This window comes from Montipora foliosa, chromosome 6, assembly GCF_036669935.1.
Source record: "Montipora foliosa isolate CH-2021 chromosome 6, ASM3666993v2, whole genome shotgun sequence".
Lineage (NCBI taxonomy): Eukaryota > Metazoa > Cnidaria > Anthozoa > Scleractinia > Acroporidae > Montipora > Montipora foliosa.
The window spans coordinates 7,528,559-7,547,503 of NC_090874.1; the positions used below are offsets into that span (position 1 = coordinate 7,528,559).

The 18,945-nt window shown below is 37.8% G+C and overlaps 2 protein-coding genes across 4 annotated transcripts in view; both read left to right on the forward strand.

Moving 5' to 3' along the window:
- Positions 1-1,017: 1,017 nt before the first annotated feature.
- On the forward strand, positions 1,018-8,758 carry LOC138006554 (myo-inositol 2-dehydrogenase-like). 2 transcript variants are annotated; one of them, XM_068852955.1, is made up of 4 exons: positions 1,018-1,263; positions 2,073-2,145; positions 3,630-3,968; positions 7,229-8,758. In XM_068852955.1, the coding sequence occupies exons 3-4, from the start codon at positions 3,635-3,637 to the stop codon at positions 7,933-7,935; spliced, it is 1,041 nt and encodes a 346-aa protein (XP_068709056.1). In that variant the 5' UTR covers positions 1,018-1,263; positions 2,073-2,145; positions 3,630-3,634; the 3' UTR covers positions 7,936-8,758. The 2 variants fall into 2 exon arrangements, with proteins under 2 accessions (XP_068709056.1, XP_068709057.1); XM_068852956.1 differs by lacking the exons at positions 1,018-1,263; positions 2,073-2,145 and adding an exon at positions 2,161-3,331.
- Positions 8,759-13,279: 4,521 nt separating this feature from the next.
- The window catches only part of LOC138006555 (myo-inositol 2-dehydrogenase-like), an 18,680-nt gene continuing 13,014 nt past the window's right edge, over positions 13,280-18,945 (forward strand). The window contains exons 1-2 of one of the 2 annotated variants that reach the window (XM_068852958.1): positions 13,280-13,327; positions 17,275-17,613. In XM_068852958.1, the coding sequence (XP_068709059.1) occupies positions 13,318-13,327; positions 17,275-17,613 (349 nt within the window). In that variant the 5' untranslated portion in view covers positions 13,280-13,317. Of the gene's footprint in view, positions 13,328-16,308; positions 16,453-17,274; positions 17,614-18,945 lie in introns of those variants that run through there. The other variant, XM_068852957.1, reaches the window with a different exon arrangement.

An 18,945-nucleotide genomic window follows, 5' to 3' on the forward strand; every position in this document is an offset into this window, starting at 1 on the left:
TCTTCATCGTTATACCAGTCTTGCTCTTTTTAGCTTTTTCTAACGTTTCAATTGCTAATAAGGTCCTTCACCAGGATCCGGTGCTTCTGTTTTGTTAAGCTGGTTCTTGCTTAGAAAGTTGTAAGTGCAAAAGCATGGTGAAGGTACGTGCCGTGCTTCGCCCGGGAGTCGCACTAGTAATTGGAATTAATTATAAAACCACTAGAAATTATACTGAGCAATTACAATCGGGCAATTATTGTTCAGTTGTACTGGACTGTCGAGCCGCCGAAACATCCCAAGAAATATGCATTGAATTCTGTAGTTAAGCCACTTTTCCGCCCACCCTCGAACCAAGGTCCTCTCCCTTCCTCCCTCGAGGGAACGAGGTTGCCATGAACGAGACGTGACCTTGACCTGATGACGTCAACTAGTGTCATCTCCTCCGTTGACTGGTGTTGTCTTCGCTCCAAATTGAAATAACGACATCCCGCTTCGTTGGTTGGTCTTAAGTTTAAAGAAGGCCTTGGACATCCTACGTAAAGTGCTTTTAAATAGCCCTCATCAACTAAACATAACAGTATCTTCTCTCGCCACCGTCAGGGATCGGAAAGGGAAACCATGCAGAGACTCGTCTGAGCTCTCGTTCGTCTCGACTAAAATTTTCCAAGTTAGACAATTTTGTCTGGTTTTGCGACCCTGACTTTCGGGATAAGAGGGATCGCAAAATTTCATTAGCCGATGACGATTTTTTCAGATTTTTCTTGCAACCTGTATCACGGCGGTTTGAACGGAACAAAAATCCGGAATAATTATAAAAAGTCACCAGATCGGCAGGTTAGTTTTGCAGGTTGCAGGTTGCAGGTTGAAATTTACTGTGACTGTTACATGAATAGCTAACCTTAGGCCTAATTAGGCCTAAAGAAACGTTTTTAGGCCTAAGGAGGCCTAAAGAAACGTTTTTAGGCCTAATTAGGCCTAAGGTTAGCTATTCATGTAACAGTCACAGTAAATTTCAACCTGCAACCTGCAACCTGCAAAACTAACCTGCCGTCACCAGATTGAGTCTTCGCGAATCACGAAATACGAATCCGGAATTATTTTCTAGTCAAACAGGTTTCCCAATCGTATAGATTCTTGTAAAACGGGTGTTCCAACTTCGAGACTATTCAAAGCGCTTTTCGCACAGGAAGTAATTCGTTTTGGAAACTCCTCTGCTACTCCTGCTTACTCTGTGTGACATTCTATTTCTCACAGCGGCTGAATATTCGACGTTCGTTTCAGGTAAGCTTAAATACACTTGTATACTTGAGATCTGCGCGTCGATTATATGTTGATTATAGATCGTTTTCACTGTCACGCAATAAAAAAATAAATCGAAAACCATCCAGTGGAAAAAGTCAAGACTTCGTGATGTTGTAGAAGATAAGTGAAGAAGACACTTCTCCAAGTGTTAGGCCCGTGTGTTTCCCCAAACTTCAGATATTCGTCGAAATGTTTCGCAGAAATTTACAGAGCCCAGTATGAAAACGCCATGTTGGTGCACATCTGTGGTGCGACGATCAAGTTTATTGAGAAATATATATTTATCTCATGGTTTTGAGCCTTTTTAGAATTTAAAGCATTAGGAAAAGTGCTTAAGTAAATAGGTGTCTGTTCAGTACAGATGATCACTCGCCTAGATAACCAAAGTAAGTAGCAGATGTTGACACTATTTTCCGGCCGCCATATTGGTGCACCACAGATGTGCACCAACATGGCGTTTTCATACTGGGCTCTGTAAATTTCAGCGAAACATTTCGTCAAATATCTGAAGTTTGGGGAAACGCACGGGCCTAAAAGTTGGAGAAGTGTCTTCTTCATTTATCTTTTACAACATCACGAAGTCTTGACTTTTTCCACTGGATGGTTTTCGATTTATTTTTTTATTGCGTGACAGTGAAAACGATCTATATGCTTTTCATTATAATTCGTCGCGCGAACGTAACGCAAATTAAAAGTTGTTTATGACGTCGCTCGTTCGAGTTTACCTTGAAATTTTGAACATTTGAAAGTGTTTTGAGCTGTTTTTTTTTTATTTTTTTTCGTTTGAGGTTCCTCGTGGATTGGCTTGTAGCGACCATTGTACCAGATTGAGCAGCAATTGGACTCAAGGTTTTTTTCAAGGTGATGTGCAGTCACAGAAGTTGACAGAAACTTTTAAACTTTGCTGGTTGATCCTCACGGAATTCGTTCCCGAATTTGGGAACTTAGATGGTGCAGTGAATAGGTCACAATTTTGGCTGGTCATCAATTCAATCGATAAAGCTTAATTTAGTCAAACCTATAGCAATCTAAGGGACATGTTTCTAACGATCGAGTCACGTTTCGTAACTGCTAGGAAAGCAAAACTTACCTTATGACGTAAATTCTTGAAACAACAAAGTAGTTGTATTCTGTCGAACAAAAGCATTTGTAACATGAACGCACGCCATAAAAAGACGTTGACCGCATAATTATCTCAACAAATTCCTCCTGTAATTATAATAAAATATATTTTTGCAGGGAATAAAAATTGTAAGTGGGCAACATTTGGATGGAAATCTTAACCATACAATCATGTACTAATTGCCACAATGTAAGAATTAATGATTAATTAATGGTCCAGATTATTTCTTGCACCTTGAATACTTGTTAAACAGTTAAGAAAAAATATATATACCACGGTTTTAGTCACTAAAACAATTACAGATAAGCTATTAACAGGGCTCATTAAGTTTTCCAAATGATGTTAATGAGTCATTATTTGTGTTGCTATGGTAGGTTTAACTCTACACAAACTGCCACTGTGACCAATACTTTAAAATATTATAAGCAAGTTCAAAAGTTTACAATATCCTTCACTAAAATTAATGTGTAAATATGTAAAAACAACCTTGCCTTTTAGAAATTGTGATAACATAAATCAGCTTTGTGAAGCTTTTTGAGAAAATATATTCCAGACTCTCATGCATTTCAAAACTTGTAATAAAAATACAATATGTCATTGAGCAAATTTCTGAGATAAATATATGTGACAAATTTGTGGTTGGTGTAATTTGGTTAGCCATTTTTCAAGGTTAGAATTTTTTATTCGTCAGTAGTGAGGTGTCTCCTCATTTTCAGTGAGTGCTCAGCTACAAAAAAATTCTGAACTTGAATTGTTAATTAAGGTGAGAATTGATGAAAAACTACAGTCAATATTATTTATCGTAGTGTATCAGATAAAGGCCTTTTTAGGCTTTGAGTCTGGAGTGAGACAGATAGATTGTACTGTAACTCTGTTTAACACTGGACAATTTTGTGTCATTTGTTTGCCGATGCAGGGATGAAGGTGCACTCAGAACCTTTGCTTCCTTTCAGTCCTGAATTTTTAATTTTTCTCTGTCTAATGCCAGACAATCGTGCTTGTCAATGGGAGCTGCTTCAGGAATGAATGGATTAATCCAGACTTCCTGTACCTCAGAGTACTATGAATGGCCAATAAGACAGTGGCTCAGTCACTTTGTTCTTACCAAATTTGAATAATTGTCCACTAAATCTTGCAAGCGGTGTTATCTTGATTTTGTCTTGTTGATGCCAATAAAACACATTGTTGACTTAATTTCCATAATTTTGTTTTTGTTTTATAGTTAACATGAATTTGAAGTCTCCAGTAGGATTTGCTGTATTTGGTATCGGCCGCGCAGGGCTTATCCATGCTAATAATCTAATTAGAGATCCCCAAGCAAGGCTGAGATATATAGTGGAGTTTGATGAAGGCAAAGCTAAAGAGTTTGTGGCATCAAATTTTCTCGATACTAAGGTTGTCAAACCATCTGCACTGGACATTGTGATGGATGACTCAAGTGTTGATGCAGCAGTTATTTGCACTCCAACCAATTTTCATGAGGAACTTGTTATAAGCTGTTTACAGGCAGGAAAAGCTGTGTTTTGTGAGAAACCAGTTGCTACAACTGTAGAGGCCATTGGTGAGAAGCAATCATTTCTTTTAACCCATTGACTCCCAGGGGTTCCCCATTGACGAGTAAAATCGTCTGGCGTTAGACAGAGTAAAATACTGGCCAGTTTAGGCCGGTTTGGATGTTAAAGGGTTAAAGAATAACTTACATTAATCTGTTGTTGCACATACACTGTAGTTACAGTGGCAGTAACCAGTAGTCTGTTCTAAATTTAACTCAGAGGGGCACATACTGGCAAAGATAACCTTTGGTATTTAATTGTGAGGATGTCACTGAAAAAGAATTCGATCCTTATACAGTTTCTTAAGTTTTCTGGCCATAGTCCAGAATCTGCCTTTTTGCTGATTTCATAATTGCTGAAAAACAAAAGAGAACCTTACATGTACTTAATAATTCCCACTCTGATTGGTTAGTAACAGACATGCAAATTGTACTTTATTCGTACCTGAGTCTGCTATGGCTTTGTCTCTTGAGAATTCTTTGCACAAATTGACTCCTGGGACTTGAGACTTATTAGATTTTACTCTGTTTGTAATGCCAGATGATTGTACGTGTCAAATGAGGGGGCATTTCTACACTCAATGAGTTAAAGGAATAGCTGAGGGAATTGATCTTAAAACTAATTTTAAAAAGACCACTGTCCTCAATCACCGTCCTGTGAGAGAACTGAAATTGAAAATCCTTCCACTATACTTTTGTTTCGAATCCTTATAGACCTAATCGGCTAATTCAATGTTGTACCCAATTCAAATCTCTCGGGACTAAGATTCTTTGTGTATTGTATTTGCATGATAATATAGCATTCATATTTAAATGATATGGAAATACCTGGAACAAAACGTTTTATTCCCAAAGGGTTTGAATTGGGTACAACATTGAGTTAGCCGATTAGGTCTATTAACTAAGGGAAGTTACTGCATGCAAATTATAAGGCCAATGTACCCAAAGGCCTGTTTGATTAAAAGATTATGTTTGCTGCCCTTCTGATGGAATTTGGCAAAACAGTGATTTACCCATGGATTCTTATAAATTTCATTGTTCCAGTTTCAGATTTGCAAACAATAATTTATATTTACATAATTTTCGGAGAGTCTCCTTAATGTACACGAAATTACTGTCAAGAATATGAAAGACTGGTCACAATCAATGTTTTCTCCAATACTTTTTGGTCACTTTAATAAAGATAAGGGATTCTCAAGTTCTGCTAATTCTGTTACTTCTATGTGATTGGCTCAATAGTCTGATTTGAGATAACATCACTGTTGATAGATGGAGGGCATGACTGTCTCCAGAAATGCATTTACTTTCAATTGATGGACAGCATGACAGTGTCTCCTTCATTGCTCTCTTCCCCAACTTCAACATCACTCACTTCTGGGAATACATGTGGACAATTAAAGGGGCAGTTTCATGCTGTTTTAGTCAAACTTTAAAACACTAAAAGACCTCCTTGCATCAATGAAAACCGAAAAATAGTGCAGCCTGTAGTTTTGTTGCCAATGACCATTGAAGTGCACTGAAGGTATTTTTTGATGTTTGTAGCCAAGGATGGAGAGGAATTGGAAACGCATTGAAACTTGAAAAATCTGGCAAGACAGTGTGTTTAGAAAGACACCAAAAACTAAATATGAATATAGCTCTTTACAAGTGCCATAAATATATTTCATATCTTGTCAGTGGGTTGTCAGAACTGTTATACGTGTGAGCTAAAACACTAAATTAAATTTAGATGTTTACCTATTTTTGACCTAAAAACAGCAAATTTGGAATGACAGTGCCCCTTTAATGTCGCAAAGTTTCCCCTAAACTTCAGTCCTCAAGTAAAGATAAAAAGCTGCAGTTACCCTCTGGATCCAAAAAATAAAATAAAATAAATTGCCAACCCTTACAGTCTTTTACATGTACCTTGTTGTTGGAAGTAGGTAGCAAGTGTTTAGACTTTAAGGGCCTACTGACGTATTTTTTGGGTGCGTTGCTAAGGATGTAATAGTTGACTAATTTATGAGAATTTGGCATTATAAACCAGTGACCCTAAATGTGATGTCGTCATGCCACGCCCATGGTCACGTGACCAATAAAAGAAAACTCTAAATTTGTCTACGTGCTACACAATTTGGATATTTAATCAGTGGTTTCATAATTTGTATTGATTTCGTTTTTGCATCCAGCCAAGCATGGTTTTCTTTTTATTTTGAAAAATTCTCCTTTTTAGAGAGAGAAACGATACTGAATACCCATAAAATTTTCAAAAAAGATGATTTGAAAAAATCAATGCTTAATACCTATATTCTGTATTTGGAGGTCAAACGTGCCATATGAAAAAAGATTAATTCAATTTGAAGACCGCCGGAAATTTAGGTTTTTCTCGAACCAGAATTCAGTTTGTTTACGCATGGGCAGGTGATCTGAGAACGAGCGCGAGGAAGGGTGAGGAAAAACCTTCGATGCAAACAACAGTTCGTGCGGTGAAAACTTATTTACAGTAATTTAATTAAAATCAAGATATATTCAAAATCATTCAAAATTACTTCGTATAGAACATATTATTAAAAAGTGTCTGCTTAAAAATATCAATCTCTTTAGTATTCCTGACAACATCAAGAATACTAAAGAAAGCGGACACTTTTTAATAATATGCTCTATATGAAGTAATTTTGGACAACATCAAGAATACTAAAAAAATTGATATTTTTAAGTGGACACTTTTTAATAATATGTTCTATACGAAGTAATTTTGGATATATATTTTGAATGATTTTGAATATATCTTGATTTTAATTAAATTACTGTAAATTAGTTTTCTTCTTTTTTTAACATTGTGACTGAAAAGCCCTGTTAAAGGGAGTCTCAATAAAGTATGTATGTATGTATTTTTGCTTGTGAGTGGGTTTTCTGGTCAGCTCACTATATGCTGACGTCAGTCACCGGAAGTAACATTTCACTTCCCTAGCAACGCTCGAAAAATCCGTCCATGGGCCGTAAAGGGACACTTTTTGTTGATCATGAAGTATTTGTATAAAGTGTTTCTTCCTCATAAAATCTGCAATAGCTAAAATATAGTAAAAAGAGCGCGATCATTGGCTATGACAGAGAGAAATGCCGTGCTATTAGCCAGGGTATTAGGACTGCAGTACTCTAGACTTGCAAATAGTGATTGGAATCATTAATGTTGATCTAAGTATAATTTGTTTTAAGTAGGACCTCCTGTTTCAGAATATTTTTGTGGGTTTTAGCATCAAAAAACATCACTGAGTTGTTTCTTTTTTCAGAGCGGTGTTACAACGATGCCTCAAGCCGAAACATCCCATTATTTTGTGGCTTCAATCGCAGATTTGATCCCACAATATCCTCCTTAGCAGACAAGGTGAAAAATGGTGCCATTGGAAAAGTTCACATCATAAAGACCACAAGCCGAGACTCCCCCATGCCTCCCATCAATTTTCTGAAAATTTCAGGGGGTATCTTTCACGACTGCTGTGTGCATGATGTAGACTTAATATGTTGGATACTTGGTGAGGTACCTCATACGGTGTTCTGCCTTGCTCATGCGTTCCATTCGGAGATAGACGAGCTCAACGATGTAGATACAGTTGCAGTAATCATGAAATTCCCCAGTGGTGTTATTGGCCAGATAGATTTGTCCCGCCATGCAGTCTACGGTTATGATCAACGCATTGAGGTGTTTGGAGCAGATGGTATGGTAACTAGCGACAATGTCCCCGCTCTCAGCTCCCAACTCTTCAAGACCAATGGAAGCTCACAATCCCCACTAAAGCATTCGTTTTCACAGAGGTATGCAGATGGCTATACAGTAGAGATGAGCCATTTTATTAATGCCATTAGGAAAAAAGAAACTTTGCTTGTCTCCAAAGATGATGTTCTTCGATCATGGAATGTTGTTGATGCTATTGAAAAATCATTCCATAGTGGAAAACCAGTATCTTTATTTAGCTTATTTTTGTCAGGTGTTGGGTAATCTTCATTAGACAATGAGATTTTTCAGGGGGTCTGAAATATTAAATTTTTTTTTTTTTATTTGGCTGCCCAGGAGGTGGCCATGAGTTTGTCATTTCAAAAGCTAACAGATTTTTCCTTCAAATAGAAAGCACTGTACATAAATAATATCAAAAGAAGCATCTGATTACTCTGGAAGTGAAAATGATTTATATGCTTCTGAGCATTTTTGTTGGTCAGTGGGTGGGGTTTGTGATCCTACAGTTACAGTATTCACAAGTACTCATCCTTCCTTCGGTTTTGTTCCTTTTATACAGTATAAATTGTGGTATTTATTTCTCATTGGTAGTAACAATAATTATTTGTTTTTTAAGTAATCATGTTTTGGATGGAACTTTATACATATGCATATTCAGTGTAGGTAACAAAAGAACCATTTAGTGAGCATGCTTTAAATTCAATGCAGGATGAAAACTCTGTAATAAAGTGATAATGTAAATGTATTTATAATAACTAATTATAACTGAGAGGAAACAGATTATAATAGTTATTAGTAATACATTGGTAATAAATTAACTATTGTAGATGTGAGGATATCATCACCGTGACGATAAAAAGGTGAAATAATATTATAACTGGAGAAAACTAGATAGCCAATGAGGCATTTACTTAAACTAATAAATATCTTTGTTTTCATGAAGAACTTTTCGTGGTGCTCCAGTTGGTAGTAAAACTCCAGCCGTTTTCATCACTTAATTAAAACAATTTTCAAGTTTTCTGGCAATGTGTATGTTGACCATCAAATATAATGAATCAATAAAATTTAATTTTGCTAACATCAATAATTGTGTTGTCATTAGTTAACTAATGGGTTCACCCTTCTTGGTGACTATTTTTGTGGGGTGTTGTTCAATTTAACTTGTCACAATTTGTGAGTTTCTTAAATTAGGGATAAAAGTGTGGAGAGATGTTTTGTTATTGGTTTGAAAATTATTAAGGTTGATAGCAAAATATCTAGTCATCTAATCTTTTTTGAAAAAGGGAAAAGCTTAAGTATGGAATTTTCATTTTTCAGTGACAGATAAAGGTCAACAGACTGGCTTTCTCCAGAAACTGTTTGGTCGGCAAGTTTAAAACACAGGTCACATTCCGCAGGTCACTCATTACAGGCCATTGTTTTACCAATACTGAAGAAATCCAAAACCTTCGATTTAGCTAACCTTAAAGCCTAAACATCGTTTTTAGGCCTAACAAGGCCTAAGTTTAGCATGAAAAAAAATTTTGTAACGAGGGACCTGTGAAAACTGACCTGTTTGGTGTCCTGGAAAGTCTTCCTTTATCCACACACCTGTGGTGGGCCTCTTTGGTGCTGGAAAGAGGCGTTGAACATCACACTCCTTGTTCTTAATAGGCGTAGTTTTGACTATTGTGCAGCAACAAAGGAATAGAGTTGAACTTTTGCTGCTGCACAGTTCGAAACTAGGCTATTTTCCGAGAAGGGTCCAATTATAAAGATCTCTCAACTCTCCAGTTGCAGGACTAGGCCTTATCACGGTTTCGACCATCATTTTGACGGGTAGGCAAAGCATAAAGAATTTGTCGTGTTTATATCCCGGCAGGGGGGGGGGGGGGGGTACTTGGGTCAATTTTTGCTGGGTATGTGCTGCTGGCCTCTCGGAACCCCTACCCCATCATAGTCTATTCTGTGGCCAATCATAGACCCCATCGATCTTAGTAACTTTTGAGCAAATATCATTTTCGGGAAAGATCTCATGGATATACCCACCACGAGTCCCCTAGGTTAAACTCTCATTTTACAGATTAAGTGCCCATTCATTTATTAAGTCTAAACTTTCGTTTATCTTATTGCTATAGCAATATTTAGTCCTAGAAACTGATTTAGAATGGTCATTTTTTTAGAGTTATGGTTGGTGTGTATATCCATGAGATCCTTGCCTCATTTTCGCTATCCCAACTTAGTCACTTTATGATTATGCCTCTTCCTTTTTAAACCTTTTATTATAACGTAGGTCATCCTGAAATGAATTGACACGTTCGTTAAATTGAATGTACTTTTCACCTACAGTACAAACATTCTGGTACATTTGCTAGCCGTAAATGTTTAAAGCAAGAGCAACAACCATTTTTTAACCGCGGATCTTCCTTTTTTGAAATCCCTGCTTACCAGAATTTTCTTATCCAAGAAATCCCGAAAATGTGCGACCCCATTCTCTACCCCCCCCCCCCCCCCCTCCCCGAACTGAAGGTACGGGGTCCAGACCGGTAAATGATTATACAGATCAATTTTTAGGGACTAGCCAAAGTTAAAAGCTGCCTGGTAGCATTTTCGATTTTTCCATACATTTGTCTGTAATAATTATTGTTACTGAAAATTCGCGGGAAAAATTACGGACAAATATATGGAAAAATTGAAAACGCTGCAGGGCAACTTCTGTTAAAGGTTAGTACCTAAAATTTGGTCTGTATAATCTTTTGCCCTGTACCTTCAGTTCTCAATTCATAAATTTTTCAGAACTAGCGTTTAACGAAAATCATTTGATCCCCATATAAACACTACAAATTCTTTACGCATTGCCTACCCGTCAAAATGGCGGTCAAAACCGTGATAAGGCCTATTGGTCTAAGGCCCCTTAAATGTTAAGGACAATCGGGAAACATTTGACGAAACCTGGGATGCTTTCCACTCCACCAGCTGGGCCTGGTTGTACGAAAGCCGTAAACTTTTGTTTCATGTTTTCAACTTTTTGGTTAAAGTTTCTTTTGCCTATTTTTGTTTTTTAAGATCGACATCTGCAATTTGGGAGTAGAAAAATAAACTTCTTGGTTAATTTTTAATCTGGGATTAGCGTCAATCGGCTTTTGAACAACCGGGCTCAGGAATTTTGGATAAAAATCTCCATAGTTTCTTGTGGCGAATGGAACATGATTTTCCGGTGGTCGACAATCACACCCACGAATATTTAGGTGACTATATATTTAGGGTGAAATGCAGTGGCTCCGAAATTTTAAAATAACTGTCGTCCAGTCGTCGTCAGTGTTAAGAAGACAGAAGAAACGTCACGACACAGAGTGACTATTGGACGGAATGATGAAATTAAAACGTAACGGTGGAATTGTTGAATACACGGGATATGAATATTTTGGAACACAGAATATATGGAATATTCTAAAATGCGGGATGAGAGGAAAGTCTTTTAGAAAAGGATATAAATAATACATTTTTTTGTGAGTAATCTGGGTAGGATATCAAAACTTCGGATGATAATTTTTCATTTGCTCGCGACAAAAGATATAAAAATGTGTTAAGAAAGAGATCATCCAAGGTGTTCATCCCTGGGCGATATGTTTCCCCGCGTCGTGACTGTGCGGAAACATCGCAGGTGCACTTAAAGACCTGAAAGACGATGGTAAGTCTCAATTGCCTTAAAACAATGTGTGACATGTTATCGTTTCTTTTGCAGTCTGATTTGCTAAGTCAGTGCCTTTTTGAAGGTCTTCGTTACAAAACCTAATAGGGGAGATATCTGTTTGCTTTTGTTATTCAAATTTGCCAACCACAGGAACAAAAGTCCTTTTGTTGAAAGTCCTTTTGTTTTGACAGCCAATGAGGCTCTGGCCCCAGTTGTTGAAACGATGGATAGCGCTATCCGCCGGATAAATGAGGCCCTGTTAGGGGGGGTGCCCATGTCCTCCGTCTGAATTTCACAGCTAGATATGTCGCAATTTCGGAACATTCTTGTGTCGCCTGTCGGAATTTCACTAATAAATTTTAGCTTGTTGCCCCTCTGACAATCCCCATTCGCTGGAACGACGCCAACGGAACATACGGCCTCAATCTTTAGTACTTTTAAGCCCAGGGTTTTGAGACCTTTTTTGATGTTTAATACCTATTCAGACTACTTGGAATAGTTGTTGAAGTGAATGAAATTCCATCTAAGAAACTATACAAGTGGATAAAGGCCTAATCTGGCAAAGCAATCAAGCTACAATAGCGTTTCTACAATTCTGGTAGTGCAAGAGTCTAATGTTTCTTCCGAGTTCAACTCTGATTTAGTTGTCAGACTGTGCTTTTCTGTAACTATAACAACCCAGACAACCCAGGAGGAAGGACATTATCGACCATTCATTATCCGCAAGGCATGCGTTTACAAAAGGTCTGTGAAAAATCATAGTCAGTAGAGGGGACTGGTTATGAAACTCGGCAAACTTCAAAGGGTTAAACAATAGCGCGGTCTCTGATGTTGAATAGACCCGTCACGTGACTCTGACCGTGCACAAGTTCGGCACTCCGACGACTCGCTTATGACTCTGATAGTGATGTATTTCAATAACTCGCTTACGATTTGGAACACCGAGATGAACGCGATCAATAGAGAAAAAAGTATCTCTTTGACAGACTGATGGAGTGCGCACGTGGGTCATGCAGGGAGAACATGATACGCAAAGCGGAAAAGTCCTCAAAGGGAGTGATGCACTGAATACGTCAATCACATGAAATGAACAATCAAAACAGCAGTAAAATGAGATGTTCGCCTTTATTGGACCCTTATTAGCCATAATTGGCCATTATTGTTAACAATGATCATTATTAAGTAATTACGACGAATTGTGTACGCGCAAATGTTCAGCAGTCCCCAGAACATTCACAATTCTGAAATTTGCTATCGGTCAGTCTTGACATTTGTGTCGCTTTCGCTAATTCGTTGTAATAGTCTGTCGGTCGTCGCCAGTTCGTGGCTATCATGTCGCCGGTTCAAGGCCATGTCGCTTGTCGGAATTTACCCCTAACAGGGCCTCATAAATATATCACTATCCACTGGATGATTCAATTGGCTTTGCTAGTGTTTATCCGCTGGATAGTGGTTTCAGGTGTATAGCGCTATCCATCGTTTGAACAACTGGTTGGCACATTAATACACGATTTCCCAAGCAGATGTTGTTATGATCTGTAGTCAGGGGCTACGATCAATACTATTGTTTTCCTTAGTTTATTTATTAAGGATATCATTATTTTCAACTTCATTCATTTTATCGAGCTAGACGTCTTGCGTGATGGCACCCCTCTGCAAGAATAAAGGTAGGCGTCAGTAATGTTATCTTACCCAGACTTCTCACGGGCAAAATATGTATTATTTATATCCTTTTTTAAAAGACTTCCTTCTCATCTCGCGTTTTAGAATATTTCGTATATTCCGTGTTTCAAAATATTCCATATTTTCCGTGTTTAAGAATATTCACAGTATTCCGTATTTTAGAACATTTCTTGCATTCCACTATTCCGGCGTTCCACCGTTCCATTCTATCATTCCTCCGTTCCATCGAATAGGGTCACCCCACGACACACTTATAATTTTGCGGTATTCATCTTGAGAATTGGTATGATATGAACGGTGGTAGGTACAATATTTTACTCACTTTTCTCTGTTTGGTGTTTTGCAATGTGATCGTAAGTTAATTAAGTGCTTATCATCACGCATCACGCAGGAGAATTCGAGAATCCGAAAATCGGCGGGTCTAAGACACACGCCACATTCCACAGGTCGACTGTTTTACCTTTTTGAAAGTAACCCAAAACGCTCAATTTCGCTAACCCTAGGCCTAAGAACCAACGTTAGGCCTAGGGTTAGCCAAATTGAGGGTTTTGGTTACTTTCAAAAAGGTAAAACAATGCCCTGCAATTAGTGAACTGTGAAATGTGACCTTTGTTTTCGACCCGCCACTCTTTTATATAATTGCCGTTCTGCCGGAAAAGTGCAGATTCGCTAATTGCGTAAGTGTCAGGAAGTCGCTTTCTTTCAAAACAGTATCTTAATTACCGTTCTGAAGTTTCATTCATTCGCCGTTGCCTTTAGGGGATAAAACTAGTAGCGTTGATCTCGGATTGGGACATTCCATTTTTTATCCGCACCCCCCTCCTATGGAAGGCATTTTTCCGACAGGTCCCTTTTGCTCTGAAATCTGAAGTTAGATTCCGACAGGCTCCTTTTCCTCTGAAGCTTGATTTTTGTATAGAACAAAGACTTCCGATTCCGACCCCCTAAACTGGAGCAGAAAATCCAGATTCCGACAGGGTCCTTCTTGACATTTAAAAAAATGCCTTCCATAGGGGGGGGTGTGGATAAAAAATGGAATGTCCCATTATGAATGGCAGCAGAGCAGAATTGAAGGGTAGGGAAAGAAACAAAAAATAAATAAAACCGAAGTTTGAGCAGGGGCGAATCCATACCGGTTTCCACCGTTTTACGGAAATTGGTCAGAAACACGGGGAAAGGGACTTTAGAGAGTTCAATTCCAAAAAATTCCAAAAATTCCTGGGGGAGCATGCCCTCAGACCCCCATAGAAACTTTTTCGTTGTTTTGGAAACCAGTCATTATTTATCCTAGATCCGCCACAGTTGAGGGCACGAGCATTTACTTCTTGATATGTTACACAATATCACGATGTCACGATATGTTCTCACAATCCTTCATGTAAATATATTATCAACGATCGATCTTTTTTCTGTGCTTCTGACTTCCATCTTCAAACAAGGAAACACTGCATTCAGGTTCAATGGCATTAATGACAACAATTGGGAAGAGGAAAAGAGGCTTCCGGCCATTTGCGCGAATCTATTTCCGTATATCTCCATCACGTAAGGGTCATGGGAAGTAGGCAGGCAGCAACGGTAATTAGTTTCTGGTTCACTGAACTTGATTATGATTGGTCAATACACAATTGACCTGTCAGAATGAAATAAAAATGTTCACAGGTTTTCTGACTCGCACAGTGAAAACCGCCTCTGAGATCCATAGACAAGAACAATTAGAATAACATTCTGTTTCTCTTGCTACTGTACTTGACACGACGGGTATACCTGTCAAATTTTTCTCGTGATCGAAGTGTTCCAAATGTTACAAAAGGCAAATGCACATGCAATTTTTAGTTACATGTATAGATGGCAGTAATAATTCCCATTTAAGTCCTTAGGCTTAAACATTATTTTTTTAAGTTTTGTGTTGTTTCAGCTATGGTGAAACAGTGACCTGTGACCCCAAGCCACAACCTGCCGTTTACACCCTCCAAAAGAGGAATTAATTTCAATCTTGTGGATACTTGTCACATGTGTCAACATAGCTTGGCTGTAAGAGGGTATATTATAAAAGTTCTGGTACTGTGCATCGTTTCTGGGGAAACAAATCGATACAACGTAAATAGCCCCCTTAGAGAACGTGTGGTTACCAGTAAAATACTAAACCAGAAAGATTGAAGAAATTGAAAGGGAACATCAAGTCTGACATGCCTGTGGATTTATTGTAAAATTGCAGATTGCTCGGGACATTTTGTGTAGGCTTACACCATGTACATTGTATTACATCATTTCTGAGTTTACTTCAACTTCTTTTTCACAGCAAGTTATGGTTATTACAACGTAGTTCTACTTTTTTTGCAAATTAAGTATAGTTACTGTAATATATACTTGTAAATCACCAAATTGAGGTTGGCAGTGGTCAGTACGAACCAAAGGGTTTTTTTAAGTTTGAAATTTTCAATTTCGGGACTTATTTGAGTAGGAAAATTTGGCAATTACCATGAAATTTTTTGGAAGAAGATTTGTGATAGCTCCTATTTCTTTTTTTGGTTTTCAAGATTTGTGATAGCTCCTGTGTATCTGTAGCATGGTATTTTTGGAGGGTTAAATTTTGGTTCAAGGATTTTTTGGGGTTTTGTTTGAAGCCCTAGGGATTTTTTTGGGTTTTGATATTTGCCCCCATTCGATCATCCTTGTCACTTGAAATCTGGAGTACCCCCTCAACACCAAAACCCCTCCCCCCTTTCCCCACCGGGGCTTTCACAACAAAATTTCACTGACATTAATCCCTCAAGGGGGGTTAGTATCTGTGGTACAGGAAGATCAAGCAGATCAAGCCATGAGAAAGTTCATCTGATCGAAAGAAGTGATCCTTGCATTTAAGCAGTTGTCACTTTATAGACACCTGAAAAATTCAGGCATCTTCAACGGGATTCAAACGAATGACCTCTGCGATGCCGGTGCAATGCTCTACCAACTGAGCTATGAAGCCACACAGTTGGGAGCAAGTCAATTTGTTGGGCTTTTGTGTTCCAAAGAAAGGACCGATGAATGAAAGAAATATACATTTTCAAGTGCGGATTGTAGGTGAAAGATAGAAGTAGATTCGAATCCTGTTGAAGCTCTATGAATTTGCAGGGCCTAAGAAGCTTTGTTTATTGTATTTGCATCATAATGTAGCATTTCACATATAAATGATTTGGATCCGAAATACTGGGACAAAATGTTTTATTCCCAAAGGGTTTGAATCGGATACAACATCGAGTTAGCTAATTTGGTCTATTTCTTTTTTTGGTTTTCAGTCATTCTTACCAAGACCTTATTGATATTGAAAGTGATTGATTCTTACCTAGTTGCCCCTTTGCGGCTGAGTAATTTTGCACAACTGTTTAACATCTCTTCATGATCATTGAATTAGTTGTTAATGCAGTTATATGCTTCACATGGTAATTTGATATGATTGTTAATCTTTATACATGCACTTTGTATTATTAGTCTTTAGCTTAATCACTTTTTATGAATACATTTTTTCTACTAGTGTTATGTTAAAGTGCTACTATGACAAAAAAACAATTTTTATTTTTCTTTGGATTTGAAAACTAGGTTAACTAAACAGTACAAGGAAGGGTTACGTTTTTACAAATGTTGGCCGTGTAGCACTTTATATTTCAACAGACTTAACTGATTAGAGTGTACTAATGAGAAGTGCTAGTTTTGTACCCCATATGAACCTTGTGAGCATTAGCCCTACTAATGGAAATGGACCCACACAAGGACAGAGAAAAACTCTGACCAGGGTGGGAATTGAACCCACGACTTCGGGTTAGATCACCGCTGCTCTACCGACTGAGCTACAAGGTCAGACGGGAGCAGGCCGTGGGAACTGAAGATGTTGAAGTCATGGCCAGTCAAGTGTTGAGCAATCACACTTTTATAGTAGCACTTTAATAGATTATAAAATCATAATTTTTATTCTTATTTTAGTTATCATCTCAATTTTAGTCTCAATTTTAGTCCTCACCAAAGCTAAGTAGCTAGGGTATATACACAATAAACTGGACTTGTACTTGAACTGTATTGTATTATTTAGTTTTTTAAAATTTAGTTTAAATTGTATTATTTAGTTTTAGTGTGTACCTTAATTAATGTGTCAAACACTTTTAAAGTGACTTTCTGGCTCGGGAGAATGGGCAACCACTCCATATGTACTTGACGTAAAATAAAATTAATTATCTTATCTCATCTTATATTTTTGTTTTAATTTGCAGTCACAATGAACCCACAATCTCCAGTTGGATTTGTTGTAATTGGTTTTGGACGCATAGGAGCTATTCATGCTACTACTTTGATAAGAGATCCCCTAGCAAGGCTGCGATACATAGTAGATATCGAAGAAGACAAGGCAAGAGATTTTGTGGCATTGAATTTCCTTGACTCTAAGGTTGTCCCGCCATCAGCACTGGAAACAGTGATAGATGACTCAAGTGTTGATGCAGCAGTCATATGTACTCCAACCGATTTTCATGAGGATCTTGTCTTGCGCTGTTTGAAGGCAGGAAAGGCAGTGTTTTGTGAGAAACCGATAGCAAAGACTGTAGAGGCCATTGGTAAGTTTTAAAATTCTACTGCTCATTCCATCTAAAATAAAAAGCTACTGTTTAATTAATGTTTCTGGCTCCAATTAAATATTGTGTGAGGGCTTCACCTAACCACTGACATGCAAAATATTCTGAGTCAACAAACTGATGGATTGGAGAGCCAGGGGAAAAATGATCTTCCTTTTTATGAGTTTTTTTTCAGATGATTTTGTAACGTTGCAGCTAAATTGTTTCCAAACTTTCCTAAACAGCTTGTATATAAAAAAACCGGTGCAGATGTATTTCAAGTTTCTGGGATGATATTCAAAGTGCCAACAATTATGTGTTAATTTAATTGAAGTAAAAATTTAGTAACTGGTGCCTATTTGAAAGGCCTTTCAAAGTAAAGAAGAATATATCTTTACACTTCTTTTTGAAATATTCTTTAGTTTCAGAGAGATTCAAGTTTCATGTTTCTTCTTTATGTGTAAAAATGATGTCATTTAATTCAATTGTTCCAAAATAAGACATCATAAATGCTAGAATATTTCTAGCATTATTGGAGTGGCTTTCTTCAAACATGGCACCACTGTGAAGTACATCATTCATTATTACATAAAGTGGCATAATTTCATTGTGCTGACTGGCTATGGCAGCATGTTCTTTCATGGACCCAGTTTATGTAGGACTGACCTTCTCTTTTTTGCCTGATCTAAAAATCATTCTTTTAGAAAAGTTGATGTGAATTTGGCCCAATTTTGCAAAAGGCATGAATCATTGTAGAGAGCTGACCTACAGGTGTATAAATCTCTTGTAAGTTTTAAACCCCTCAATTTTTCAGATTTTTCTTACCAAACTTCCTACTGAAGTAAGGTTGGGGGGGGGGGGGGGGGGGTGCCGCCCTTATTTTAAATTTTTACGCATGGATTGCTATTTTTATGAATGTTTTCCTTTAGACACATATTTTGTACCCTGTCAAGTGCCTTGGTATGCCTCATCCTGGCTATGGCCCTAGAACACCCTTGCTGGTGTCATCCAGTATTTAATAATGGCAACAAGAACATTATTGACCAGTTGTCGAAGCCTGATTACAGCTTATCTGGTGTTAAGTGTGGTTTAGCATATCAGTTGCTACGGTAATTAACCCTTCTCAATACCGGCTACTCAGGAACAGTGTGGAAATCAAATTGGGAGAGGATTTTGACGTTACTTTATTGAGTTTCACAACCTATTGTAGGTTTTGAGGGTAACCTCCAACATTATTGATCAAGTGTTCCCATTCAAGGCCAGTCCACAACACTGGGAATTCAGCCCCCTACACTTTGCAAACATTATGTGTGCTCTTTAGCATCCTGCGTTAGT

Excerpts from the sequence above, each read along its gene's own strand:
- LOC138006554 (XM_068852955.1), top strand. The coding sequence starts at position 3,635 with ATGAATTTGAAGTCTCCAGTAGGATTTGCTGTATTTGGTATCGGCCGC. Across the intron at positions 3,969-7,228 it reads TACAACTGTAGAGGCCATTG|AGCGGTGTTACAACGATGCC; the intron begins GTGAGAAGCAAT and ends TTCTTTTTTCAG.